The sequence below is a fragment of the Erythrolamprus reginae genome, chromosome Z (assembly GCF_031021105.1).
Source record: "Erythrolamprus reginae isolate rEryReg1 chromosome Z, rEryReg1.hap1, whole genome shotgun sequence".
Classification (NCBI taxonomy): domain Eukaryota; kingdom Metazoa; phylum Chordata; class Lepidosauria; order Squamata; family Dipsadidae; genus Erythrolamprus; species Erythrolamprus reginae.
The window spans coordinates 124242132-124256196 of NC_091963.1; the positions used below are offsets into that span (position 1 = coordinate 124242132).

Consider the following 14065-nt stretch of genomic DNA (forward strand, 5'->3'; position numbering starts at 1 on the left):
TTGCAGAGCCTCTCTGAGTGGGACAAAATTTCTCCCTCCCCGAGTGATGGACGGACCAGTTGGATTGTCCTTGGGAGGCAGAACCTATAGCCACTCAGTCTTGCTAGGGTTGAGCTTGAGCCTGTTGATGCCCATCCAGACACTCAGAGCCTCCAGACACCGGCACATCACTTCCACTGCTTCACTGAATTGCCATGGAGTGGAGGCAAACAGCTGAGTGTCATCGGCGTACTGATGGAAACTTACCCCATACCTACGAATGATCTCACCCAATGGTTTCATGTAGATATGCAAGAGTAGGGGGGAGAGAACCGACCCCTGAGGCACCCCAAAGAGGTGGGACCTAGGAGACAATCGTTGTCCCTCAACCAACACTGACTGCGACTGATCAGAGAGGTAGAGGAGAATCATCATAGAACAGTGCCACTCACTCCTAACCCCTCCAGTCGGTACAGAAGAATACCATGGTCAATGTTATTGAAAACTACTGAGAGTTCAAATAGCACCAGTATAGATGAAAATCCCCTATCCTGCCAGAGATCATCCATCAGTGCATCAAAGCAGTTTCCATGTTGTAGCCAGGCCTGAAACCAGACTGATAAGAGTCTCTAGATAATCTGCTTCATTCAAGGACCGCGTGAGTTGGAGTGCCATTATTTTCTCAACAATCTTCCCTAAAAAGGGAAGTTGGAGACCAGACAATAGCCAGATCCAGTGAAGGCTTCTTGAGGAGAGGCCACACAACTACCTCTTTCAATGGAGGCAGAAAGAATCCCTCCCTCAAGGAAGCGTTGACAACGGCCTGGATCCAGCCTCGCGTCACCTCCCTGGCCGAAACCAGCCAGGAAGGACACGGGTCCAACAAACAGGTGGAGGAGCTCACAACTCATATGTCCTTGTCCACTTCATCAGATGTCACAAGTTCAAACTCGCCCCATACAACTGGATTAATACTTGCCCCAGTCACCTCAGTCGATCTTGCACAATCAGAGTCCAGGTCGATCCAGATCTGATCGATTTTGTCTGCAAGAAACTGATTAAATTCCTCAGTTCTACCCTGCAAGGGCTCCACCATTTCCCTTGTGTCAAGGAGGGAGCGGGTCACCCTAAACAGGGCATCTGGGTGAGATGCCCAGACGCAATCACAGTGGAAAAATGGGAAGATCTTGTCGCTTTGATCGCCACTAGATAAGTCTTAATATAAGATCTTAACAGTATTCGGTCAGATCTAGAACAGTGCTTCTCAATTATTTTATATTATGCTCCATCCCCAGGAAGAAGTAAACATTTCACACACCTCTAACTCTCCTTTGGGACTGTAAATAGTATCATTTGTCCCACCCTGCCTGATCTGCCACTCCCAAATTGCACCCTACTGTGAGATGTGAGATTGAACTTGCAAGATATTTCCTTTTAGAAGGGGCTGCCCTGGACACAACAATGAGGAACGCGATGGTCCTACTGGTACAAGTGTCACATAGCATGCATGTCCTACTCCCTGTGGTACAAAAAGCATGTTGCCCAGGGCATTGCTGCACACCCCCAGGGCAGCGTGCCCCACTATTTGAGAAGCACTGGACTAGAAGAAGATAGAGATGCATGCCTGAGTACATTTCTCTCACATCCCCCAGAAATAATGTGGAATATTCAGAGTATGAGTATTTTACACCACATTATTAATGAGTATATCATACATCAAAAAAAGAGGACTATGTTTGATTACTGATTGAATGTTGATAATGAATTGATAATGAATGAAGACATTAAGAAATGTGATTTGCAGTCTGAAATGACAGAGCCTAATCTATTATAATATTTACAGGTAGTCCTCAATTTAAGATTATGATAAGACCAAAAAATTCATCTTTAATAACCATCCTTATGTCTGTGGCTTATGACTTTCCCATTGACTGTCTTGTCAGAAGTTGCTTGGAAAGATCCCAAATAGCAAACGTGACTGCAGAATAGTGCAGCCATTATAAATGTGTAATGGCTGCCAGTTGACCAAATTGTGATTATGTATCCGTGGAGATGCTGTGTTGGTGTTAAATGGGAGAAGCAGTCACTTTTATCAGTTGTAACCTTGGATTGTCGCTAAACAAATAGTTCTTAAGTGAAGAACTTAAGTGAAGTGAATATTACTGCCTTCTTCCATTTAGATGGTTGCCAGAAAGCTAAGAACCAGAGATTTTAAAGCCATAAGAAAAGTTTGGAGCCAAACAAAAGAGAGTTAAATATGTGAAAGGACAGGAATGAAAGCATTTTGTAACTTGGAAGTCAGAGGGAAAGGCTGAGCTTTATATTTTGACTCAGATTTACTTTAATATTGTCCCTCAGCTTTAAACAGAGATAATATTTCTTTAAAATAACACGTCAGGCAATAGAAAAGAAATACTGTATAAACAAATATAAGCACCAATATATTGTTAACAATATAAATATATACACTTTATTTACAACCATACACTTAAGTGAATATTATTACAGCATTAATTCAGCTAAATGCATACAGTGCCACAATCACAACAGCATCAATTTCAGATTCCCAGTTTTATCCTATCAGAAACTCTGGACAATTTTACCACATAAAAAATTACAGGACTCCTTGCAATAAAATCTCATTTTGCCATCCATTAGTTAGATATCTGAATTAGATATGTCAAGATGACTTTCGATAAAGAGGTATATAATTGTTCATTGATCATCTTTCTTTATAACCCAAGTTTCCTGGGCTGTTTTAAAACAAAAACAGGACTTTGTGCTTCACAACAACATCAAACAAGTTTCTTGCATTTGACTGATGTTGTAGGAAAAGGGGTCACTAGTTTTTACCTAACTCATTCCTAAGAAATTTTAAACTGACTTCATTTTATCTGATCCAAATTGAATGAAGGAAACTATGATCTCCATTTAGTTGATCCAAAATGAAGGAAGGAAATTATGACCTTTTCGCTTGGTTCTTTTTAAGAAGCTTTAAAAATTTGAGGGATATTTTTTGATTAAGAAAAGTGTCATGCCCACCATTGTGTCCTGCCATTCTTTTGAAATGATGAGGAGACTTGCTGGCATTTTCACAGGTGTTTGCTTTGATTGCATCTGCTTGGGAATTAGGGAGGGAGATTGTCTTTTAAAATGGAGCCGGCTTCTCTCCAAGCCTGACTTCAAGGCTATTCTGCCCTGAGGGTGACCTGTTATCTGCTGAGCACTTCAGAGTTTCCATAACAACCTTGCAGCATCACATTGGCTGCCAGTAGATTGGTCAGGGTGGTTAGATTTGGGGAAGCAAAAAAAATGCAATTTGCTTCACATGGGCCTTTTTAGATTTCATGAATCCCAGCAACCGGTAAGGTCCCACAGAGTTGGCCTTCTCCGGGTCCCGTTGACCAAACAATGTCGTTTGGCGGGCCCCAGGGAAAGAGCCTTCTCTGTGGCAGCCCCGGCCCTCTGGAATCAACTCCCCCCGGAGATTAGAACTGCCTCCACACTCCTTGTCTTTCGTAAATTACTCAAGATCCACCTATACCACCAGGCATGGGGGAGTTGAGACACCTTTCCCCAGGCTTTTTTTAATATTTATGTTTGGATATGGATATGTTGTTTGCTTTTTAAAATTACGATAGGGTTTTATGTGCTTTTTAATATTAGATTTGTTTTCGCTGGAATATTGTTTTTATTATTGTTGTGAGCCGCCCCGAGTCTTCGGAGAGGGGCGGTATACAAATCTAATAAATTGAATTGAATTGAATCTTGTTTTCCTATAATCATTTTCTCTTAATAAAAAATTATTTTGATTAAACGTAATGGCTTCAAGAGATTTTCCTGAAGGACTAGCTGAGGCAGATCATTACAGGTCCTTCTTAGCTCACTAGCTTGTTTTGTTTCATAATAATAACAACAACAACAACAACAACAACCGAATTGGAAGGGACCTTGGAGGTCTTCTAATCCAACCCTCTGCTTAGGCAGGAAACCCTACACCACTTCAGACAAATGGTTGTCCAACATCTTCTTAAAAACTTCCAGTGTTGGAGCATTCACAACTTCTGGAGGCAAGCTATTCCACTGGTTAATTGTTCTAATTTAGAACTATCCTTAGTTCTAAATTACTTCTCTCCTTATTTAGTTTGCACCCATTGTTTCTTGTTCTACCCTCTGGTGCTTTGGAGAATAGGTTGACTCCTTCTTTGTGGCAACCCCTGAGATATTGGAATACTGCTATCATGTCTCCCCTGGTCCTTCTTTTTAATTAAACTAGACATGCCCAGTTCTTGCAAATGTTCTTCATATGTTTTAGCCTCTAATCCTTTATTCATCTTTGTTGCTCTTCTCTGCACTTTTTCTAGAGTCTCAACATCCTTTTTGCATCATGGCGACCAAAACTGAATGTAGTATTCCAAGTGTGGTCTTACTAAGGCCTTATAAAGTGGTATTAACACTTCACGTGATCTTGATTCTATCCCTATGTTAATGCAGCCTAGAACTGTGTTGGCTTATTTGGCAGCTGCTGCATACTGCCTGCTCATATTTAAATGGTTGTCCTCTAGGATTCCAAGATCCCTTTCACAGTTACTACTGTTGAGCAATGTACCACATATATTATACCTGTGCAATTTGTTTTTCTTGCCTAAATGTAGGCTTCTTTCACCATTGAATTTCATTTTGTTATATAGTGCCCATTGTTCAAGTTTGTCAAAATCCTTCTGTATTTTGTTTCTATCTTCTGGAGTGTTGGCTCTTCCTGCTAGTTTAGTGTCATCTGCAAATTTGATAAGTTCCCCATCTATCCCCTTGTCCAAGTCATTGATGATGACTTGAGCCATCTTTTCTCTGTTTCTCTGGTTTCATTGATTTTTTCCAAACAAAATATCCTCATCAGGTGATGGACATCTTTGGTCCTTTAAAAGCTAAGGTGAGGTTTTGGAGCCTCTTATTTCTCCTTGCAACACACTTGGTCTTTAGCATCTCCGGGTAGTTCCAAGAAGTTCTCTGCTGGGTCGGATGCAACTCTTTACTTCTGGTATCAACCAAGGTTTTTTGATGTAATTCATAATCACTTTGGCATGGCTACGGAGTGCTGGGTTGGGTGTCAGGAGCCCTTGCAACATTTCTAATGCTTGGGGAGTGAAACGTTCCCAATGGGCTGGAAGTGATACAAAACGGGGGCTACGATGCCAGGAGACAAAGCTGCGATAATACCGATCAGAGGGCCCAGCTATAAGCCAGGGGAAGTAGCCAGTTAGCACACAGAATAGCAACACTCCGAGAGACCAGGTGTCAAGGCTTGGCTGGGCTTCCAGATTAGCTTTCGGGCCTAGGATACACATTTCAGGTGCCGTATAAGGCAGACTTTCAGGCAAGGCCTTAATGGCTTGGCCCCTTGGGCAGCTCAGTCCAAAATCAGTCAGTTTGATGCGCCGGCATTCAGGGTCACAGAGCAACACGTTTTCTGGTTTGATATCTCGATGGATTAGTCCTTTGGATTCCATGTACTCCAGGGCACTTGCAAGCTGCAGGGCACAGCGCTTTACCTGTTGCTCAGGTACGCCAACCTGAAAATAAAAGGTGACATTTGTAAGCCCCAGCCTAACAGTTATCCTAACAATGATGAGAAATATCTGAATCTACTATCTGGTCCTTTTGGACTCTTAATAATAATTAAAATAATAATTAATTAAAATAATTAAAATTGGATTCTTCATGATCTTAGTACTTAGTACTATGTAGTGTTTTTTTAACAGTTTACAGGCTACAGCTGATTTACCAATCTAATCTGTAAGGCCAGCAAAGGGGACACAAAGTCTTTTAAAGCACTCATATTTCAGGCAGCTTTCCAAGAAATAACTTGAAACATAACCAAGAAGAGGAAAGCGGCATAAACTTGAGTTATGTTCAATGTCTATCACCTAATGCAAAAAGAGTGTCTGGCATCCAAAAGCTAGTATAGCAGACAGTTTCTGTCTCTTTCTAGTTATATATTTTCAAAATATAATAATTAGAACTATTATTATAAAGAGTACATACCACCTTCAAAGAAGCACTTTCTTTTCTATCACAGTAGGGAGAACTATATTTTACTGAGCAATTGTCTGCTACAAAGGGCATATGTGGAACAGATAAAAACATGCTTTTTGCCTCAAAATATTTATTCTACAATTACATATAATAAATGTGCACATAAGGAATAAATCAACCATCTTAAATTTTGCAATCCAAAAAGCAAATTTGAGTTTAATCTCATCATTAAAAGCATGGTTTATATAGGCTGAAAGTTCATGATATAGTTTACATAGCCTTAGATAGTAAAAGGGAGATAATATACATTGCACAAAAAAATAAAGGGAACACTCAAAGAACACATCCTAGATATGAATGAAATATTCTCATTGAATATTTTGTTGTGTACAAAGTCGAATGTGCTGACAACATGTGAAATTTATTGTCAATCAGTGTTGCTTCTTAAGTGGACAGTTTGATTTCACAGAAGTTTGATTTACTTGGAGTTTTATTGTGTTTTTGAGTGTTCCCTTTATTTTTTTGAGCAGTATATAAAATATCTAAATTAAGAGGAATAATTCCAGTGTTAAGGAGAACAATGAAAGTATTGTCCACATCTTTAGTAGGAAATCCATCTCATTCTCTCTCTCTCTCCCTCCCCCCTCTCCTTTGCCAGTCTTTCTCTTTCTTGCCTCCCCTCTCTGTCTCTCTCTTCTGCTATCTCTCCACCACAGCTCTCTCTCTCTCTCTCTCTTTCCCTATCCCACTCTCTTTTGGATTCAAAACCACAGTCCTGGGAGAGCTTGGCACTACTATAATTCATCCGCCCAAAAAATCCTCACCTGAGAAAATTGGGAACAGATACCAGCTGGAGTTCCAATGGCTGAGTGTGGGCTTTTCCCTATAACCGTTGGCAAAATGGCAACAACCTTTTCCCTTTAATTTTTTTTTAAATAATGGATTATAAAGGATGATTTCTGCATGTTTACTATTTGTACTAGTGGAAATCAATTGTTGTAGTTACTTACCTTTGGCACCATGAGAGTGAAGAGGTCACGAGACATTGCCAATTCTTGTGCAAATACATAGTGTTGGGGGGTTTGGAAGGCAATCCCAAGAGCAGTGGCAATGCAGGGGTGTGCCCCCAAAGTCAGTGCAATGCAATATTCACTAAGGAAATCCTGTAACTTTGTATCTTTTTTATGTACAAATTTCAGTGCCATGGGGGTTCCTGAAAGAAGAGAGATTGGCTCATGAAAAGAAGAAATCCAGTGCTCTAACTTCTCCTCATTCTAGTTTGAACTAGTTTGACATGCAGGTAGGTCTGCATTTGATGTTCTTCTTTCATTTTATTCTCATAATTCTGTAACAGAGGCTAGCTAGGCTAAGAAAAAATGATAATCGTACAGTGAGTAGAAATGATCTTGGGAGACAGGAAGAACAGTTGCAGACTGGACAAATGACATATTAAAGGTATCTCAGTCCACAGAAGAACTGGGAAGCATTTCAGAAGGGACTCTTCTTAATTTTCTAAAGAGTAAAAGAAGAGGAAGTGAGAAATTATTTCAGTCTTAATATAATAGCTAAATTGGAAGGGATATTGGGGGTCTTTTAGTGCAACACCCTGCTCAGCCCTATACTATTTTGAACAAATCAGTACCAATGTCTTCTTTAAAATCTGCAGTGTTGAATCACCCACAACTTCTGAATTAATTGCACTAATTGTCAGAAAATTTCTCCTTAGTTCTAGGTTGTTGTTTTTTTCTTGATTAATTTCCATCCACTGCTTCTTGTCTTGCCTTCAGAGGCTTTGGATAATAGGTTGAAAAAGTATTCATAAAGTTAATATAGTACATAGATATCAGAACTCTGCTTTCATATCCTTGGACATAACCAATTCCAGCAACCATTCTTCATATGTTTTAGCCTTCAGTTCCCTAATAATCCCTGTTGCTCTTTTCTGCACTCTTTCTAGAGTCTCAACAAATTTTTGCAAGATGTTAATAGAACAGTTGCAATCTTGCAGGATTCTGTTAATATAGCCTTACAATAAAGATAAAATTAGTATTCATATTCTTGTTTCTGAGTCTGGACTGATTCAAAGGACTAACAATAGCTGAATTTCTGCAAGATCCAAAGCACTTTTAAAATCATTCTCCAGATGCACAGAACCTTTGCAAATTATTTTGGTTCCTAGTCTTCCCTATTCCTCCTTTTGCTTTCTGAATCCAGACCCACCTTGGCGATGATGAACTGCCATCAATACATGGCCAAAGGCACCACTGCCCATCTCTTGAAGGATAGTGTAACTAGTGGTCACCTCCACATGAGGTAGATTCTGAGCTGTCAGCTGCACCATCTCCTCAAGTCGTTTTCCAATATCACCGGGAATTAGTTTCATGACTGCAGAGATACATATACAAAAAGCTTGAGATGAACACAGAAGACATCATTAAATAAATAGCAACTAATCTCCATGAGGCTTTTTTGAAGTTTGTCCTGCTAAACACAAAAAAGGATTTTATTATTCCTTTGATTCTCTGGTTTTCATTTGGAGAAAGGATATGGGATAAATTTTACAAAAGAAAGAAACACCTTTCCTTTTACAACTGATTACTTTTGGAAGCCACCGCCTGCCTTTTAAAGATTTAAGTATTTTGACAATCCAAATTGCAGGATACAAAACAAAAATTGAATTATATTGGCCAACTACATAGGATGCTTGATAGTTTTTCCCCTTTAGAGGATTGTTATGAGGTCATAGATCTTCACCTGCCCTCTTGGCCTTTCATAGGGGCCTTTGCACCCGAGTTTGCCAAATGGCTTGGGCCCTTATGGAAATGTATTGTACTGAAGGTGGATAATAGATTGAGGGATGATTATAGTTTCACTCCATTGCTCATTTCCTTTTAGTCTTATTGTTAATCATTTTTATTTAAATAAACTGTTTTTACTTTATTGTAAACCACCTAAAGTCATCTCTGGGTAAGATGGGTGGCAAAAGAAAGAGGGAGGGAGGGAGGGAGGGAGGGAGCCTGCCTAGGAATCATTGCTTGCTGTCAAATTCTGCTATACTCCTTCATAGATTTTAAGCTGCATGTACATAATCTATAAAATAGGAATGAAAGGAAACATACACTTTTAAAAGAAATAGAATGAATGCATTAGTGGAAAGTAAAGAACCATGGTGGAACTTGCAAAATAATGAAAATAATTTAATCATTCCCTTCTTCTTCTGCTCTTCGATTAAGTTTAAAAGCTGAACAGTCCTCAGTTTATACCATATGTTCAATCATTTGAAAGTATGACAGCACTGAATAAATGCTGGTTTTGACTGATACTTGGAATTCCAGTATCCCAGCAACTTTGTAGTTACATGACTGTGATCGTGAGTGCTTGGCAGCCGGCTCACCTTTATCCCCAGTTATTTTGCCCCATGATTGTCATTTGCAATCTTTTCCTATTTCTAGAAAGTTAGTGGGAAAGCCAGCAGGGAAAGTCACAAGTTGTTGGAATAAGTTTCCCCTACTCTTGGTGGTGCAGTGGTCAATACCGAAGGCTACTACTGGCTGCCTGCAGTTTAGCAATTCAGATCTCACCAGTTCAAGGTTGACTCAGCCTTCCATCCTTCCAAGGTCAGTAAAATGAGGGCCAAGGTTGTTGGCGGACAATATGCTAACTTTGTAAACTCCTTAGAGAGGGCTGAAAAGCAGTCTAAAGCAGAAGTGGTATATAAGTCTCAATATTTTTGCTACTCCTTTCAATTACCCTCCCACCCCTCAGCACTTGTGCTATACTGGCCATTCACACATTTCCAGATACCTTGCTCCAACTTTGCTGCACCTCCTTGTACCCCAGTAAACTCTTGCATGCCTCATCAACCCTTGCTGTGCCTTTCTCAAACCTACCCATCTGTACATAGCTTTGAACATTCTCTCATCTGGCAGTAGGCCTTGCCTGCTTGCTGGCTTACTTACAACTTTCTGCTGGCTTACCTTTTTTTTAGGTGGTTGTGTGAAACCACCAGGAAGTTGCCTTGTTGAATAAGCATGGGATTTGGTTAATGACAGCTACTGGGACTGCTTGGAATATCATTACAAACAATGTAATGACAATCCAATGTAACTGTAACACTTTACAATTACTTAAGAACTGCAGTCATAATTGTCATCTTAAATTGATGTGTATCTCATTGCTATTCTCACCCCTGCCCCAACGCACACAGAAATATGGAGAATGAATGAAAATTATTAGTTATCAGGAAATATTGTAGTATCAAACACGGAATAATTTTGCCATGCCCCTAAATGTTATATTGGGAACTAATGTGCTTGGAACTTTACATTGTTCAGCAAGATATAATATAAATCAGATTTTTAGCTCTGAAAAACCACATATTATATTTAGCATACTTCTATCTTTCTTCCACCAGCACTTTAAAGATATATTCTTTAACCCTTGTTTTCATTTCTTTCTCATACCATCCCTATGAAGTAGATTGTGCTGAATTTAGCCCAAAATTTTATAGTGAATGTAAAGTCTGCCAGAGGATTTAAACCTGATTCTCCAATCCATGTAGATTCAGATAGAATAACTGCATGAGAATAATTATGTAATTGTACATACATGTCCTATAGTGAACCTGGGTGTTTTGTCTTCAAATATAGCATTACTTCCTATTTACTCTCAACGTTCCTAACTTGTTTTGACGCAATATGTATTCCAAAATGAGAACATGATTCCTTCTGGCAAAACTTCAGAAATGTCTACACCCCTGTGTTTACATAAGCAGATAAAGCAAATTCTAGACTGTGTACACACTGAAGGACAACCTGATACCTTTCAGTTTTAATAAGTTGTAAAATAATACAAGACCCAGAATGCTGGCCCTGATGCATAGAAAAGTGATGGTAAATGCTGGAGCACCTACATTTAAATTATCAAGTACTGAATGCTTCTGCTGAGATACAGTGTGCCTTTTTCTAACAAAGCAACTGCAACCAATCTTATCAGAAGTGGAAAAAATACTTTTAAGGCAGATAGTATGATTTATAGGCAGAGAGATTTCACTTTGAACATTTCAAAGCCCCGGCAGCAGACGGAGAGGATAAAATTAAGGGCTTTTGCATTCAGCCCAAAAACATGACAATACGATTTTCCCTCCAAGGTTTCCCTTCCATTCTTGTTTAGCTTGCAACAAATGCAGTTGATGCAAGAAAATAAGCAAAGGAAACATAGGAACTTTCAATCAGTTGTACCATTTAGCTTGTAGGTTTTGCAGATACAATAATTAGAAATAACGATTTATGTGTCTTTATAGCAGATCCTTACCAGCAACTCTGGAGCACACCTGCTCTTTTTCCATGTATTTCTTCTTATTTTGTTGATTAAACAGTCAATCCTGCCTTGTCAGCCTATTCAGTACCTGTTCCATGCAGATCCCTGTAGCACCTTTTATAGTAACTATTTCCCATCTGAGTCTGTCCAGTCACATTAATAGGGAACTGTACCAAACCACTCCTCTCCTCTCTTCTCCACTCTGCTCCAAAAGGTCAAGACTTTGGAAGTCCAGGCAGTTCCATGAGACAGGATTAACAGCCACTTATCAAGGTTATTTTTACTGACTGCTCTTACCCAGATGGTTTCTTACTTATGTGTACCAGATGTTCCTGGAAAGAAATTCTTCTCCTGTCTCCGGAGAACCAATGGTTAAGCTTCGATGAGAGAAAGTCTTGAGACGAAATGAAAGGGAACTTTACTGGGCTGCCCATATAAACTCACTGTTTCCATGTTGATAGATCAACACAAGCTTCTTAAGCACAAACTACTTGTCTCGTACCTTGGTTTTACTCTCAGTCTCTCATATGCATTTGTTGAGCAGTACAAACCAGATGACACCAGTTTGTTTTAAGGAGTGAAAATGTGGATAATTTGGGGTTTTTACACTGCTGTATTTGAAAAACAAGAGCAAAGTTTAGCCTTTCCATTTGGGCAAGAATGAGAATGGTGAATGGTGTTTTTTACCCCTAATATCTTTATTTTGTGTTTACTTCACTATTTTCTGGGTGCAAGCAATTCCTTCCTTTCTGCTACAATCTAGACATGAAAAACAAGGATTTAGAAAGTAAAAATTCCTTTGTGTCAAACATTTCCTCATGAAAACAACTATGTAGTTTTCTTGGCAATAGTACGAATGATTTGACACTGTCTTTCACGGGGTTCTTGATTTGTTGGTCTGTCCTACATTTGGACATTCTTGGCTATTTTCCCATTAATCTGCAAAACCCCACCAAGGTATTTTTTCATGTTTTACCATATTATCTGTATCTCATATATCAGAAGCATTGTATTAGAAACAAAATAAATAGCATCTTAATTATATTTTTTGGCTTCTTGTATTTTCTTATAAAGAGATTTAGAAACACTTATTTTATTTCCACTCTGTTCTTTTATCTGATATGTGCATAAACCCCTCCACCTCCAAACACAGACAGATATCTAATGTCTGAGAGGGAGTCTGTTGCCTGATGGTGGTAGTGTTGTTGTTGATGATGATTTTGCAATTATAAAGGTTTCACAACATTTTCTGTTAATGCTGAGCACACCTTTTTCCTATGCAAACATATAGAACAAGGTGAAGAAGACATGGCCTTTAAGATGGTGTATTCTAGAATCTTTCAAAAAAGCAAAGTAGAGAAACCTGTTCTTTGTTTGGAGAATAAGTAATGTGTTATCCAAATTGTTATTAAATGATTTTAATACATTGATTTTATTGAGCACTGGGAGTTATGTCTGGGTTGAAAAAAGTGGTGTACAACTGCTTCTTGCACACTTACAACTGTTGCAGTGTCCCTGCAGTCACATGATCACAATTTGGAAACTTGATAACCAATATGTATTTATAATGCTGGCAGCATCCTGAGGTCATGTAATCGCCATTTGCAACTTTCTCAGCTGACAATAAAAAAAGTCAAAATAAGAAATGATATTTGCTTGATAACCATGGAAATAAAAGGTTATACAATTTGGTGCAGTACAAGATGCCTATGGATCACAGACCATTAAAGAAGGATCACACTATTTAGTGACATATATTCCAATTCCAACTGTAGTCATAATTGGTGGATTTTATATAGACACACAGATTACACACACACACGTTTCCCTGAAAATAAGACCCTGTTCCCCTAATTTGAACCCTGAAATAAGCTCTTGGCCCCATTGCCATGCACTCAAAAGCTCGATTGGGCCTATTATCAGGGGATGTCTTATTTATTTATTTTATTTATTTATTCTTTTATTTAGAGGGTCATCGAGTCTGTCATCTGCACCTCTATCACTATCTGGTTTGATTCTGCAACCCAACGAGACCGACACAGACTTCAGAGGATAATCAGAACTGCACAAAAACAGGTGCTGCCAACCTGCCTTCCATTGAAGACCTGTATACTGCACAAGTCAAAAAGAGGGCGGTGAAAATATTTAATGACCCCTCACATCCTGAACATAAACTGTTTCAACTCCTATCCTCAAAATGTCATTATAAAGCACTGCACACCAAGACAATTAGACACAAACAGTTTTTTCTTCAAACGCCATCATTCTACTAAACAAATATTTCCCTCAACACTCTCAAACTATTTACTAAACTACACTACTATTACTACTAGTTTTTCTCATCATTCCTATCACCCATCTCCTTCTACTTATGACTGTATGACTATAACTTGTTGCTTGTATTCTTAAGATTTTTATTAATATTGATTGTCTCCTGATTGCTTATTTGAGCACTATGACAATAATTAACAGTTTGCACCTCATGATTCTTGACACATATATATTTTCTTTTATGTACACTCAAAGCATATGCACCAAAGACAAATTCCTTGTGTGTCCAATCACACTTGGCCAATATAGAATTATATTCTATTCTATTGGGGGAAACAGGAGAATAGCTGCTTACTATATCACTTGATGATGTTTCTTTTCTGCAAATCTGTTTCCATGAAGTCACCTGTCTTTACAACTAGATATCATTCACACAGGCAAAGTGTCCTGCCTGTTGGCATGC

General features: G+C 38.8%; 1 protein-coding gene across 3 annotated transcripts; it reads right to left on the reverse strand.

Annotated features, from left to right (window-relative positions):
• Positions 1 to 2426: 2426 nt before the first annotated feature.
• LOC139154645 (serine/threonine-protein kinase SBK2-like) lies at positions 2427 to 14042 on the reverse strand. Of its 3 annotated transcripts, none has more exons than XM_070729503.1 (4): positions 13958 to 14042; positions 8233 to 8397; positions 7023 to 7225; positions 2427 to 5549 (listed from the first exon to the last, which is right to left on the reverse strand). In XM_070729503.1, exons 2-4 carry the CDS (start codon positions 8393 to 8395, stop codon positions 4956 to 4958), a joined length of 960 nt encoding a protein of 319 aa, XP_070585604.1. In that variant the 5' UTR covers positions 8396 to 8397; positions 13958 to 14042; the 3' UTR covers positions 2427 to 4955. The 3 variants fall into 3 exon arrangements, with proteins under 3 accessions (XP_070585604.1, XP_070585602.1, XP_070585603.1); XM_070729501.1 differs by lacking the exon at positions 13958 to 14042 and adding an exon at positions 11326 to 11815; XM_070729502.1 differs by lacking the exon at positions 13958 to 14042 and adding an exon at positions 11629 to 11737.
• Positions 14043 to 14065: the final 23 nt, after the last annotated feature.

Excerpts from the sequence above, each read along its gene's own strand:
- LOC139154645 (XM_070729501.1), bottom strand. The coding sequence starts at position 11,359 with ATGGAAAAAGAGCAGGTGTGCTCCAGAGTTGCTG. Across the intron at positions 8,398-11,325 it reads GGTGTGCTCCAGAGTTGCTG|TCATGAAACTAATTCCCGGT; the intron begins GTAAGGATCTGC and ends GTATCTCTGCAG. Across the intron at positions 5,550-7,022 it reads TCACTCTCATGGTGCCAAAG|GTTGGCGTACCTGAGCAACA; the intron begins GTAAGTAACTAC and ends TTTTATTTTCAG.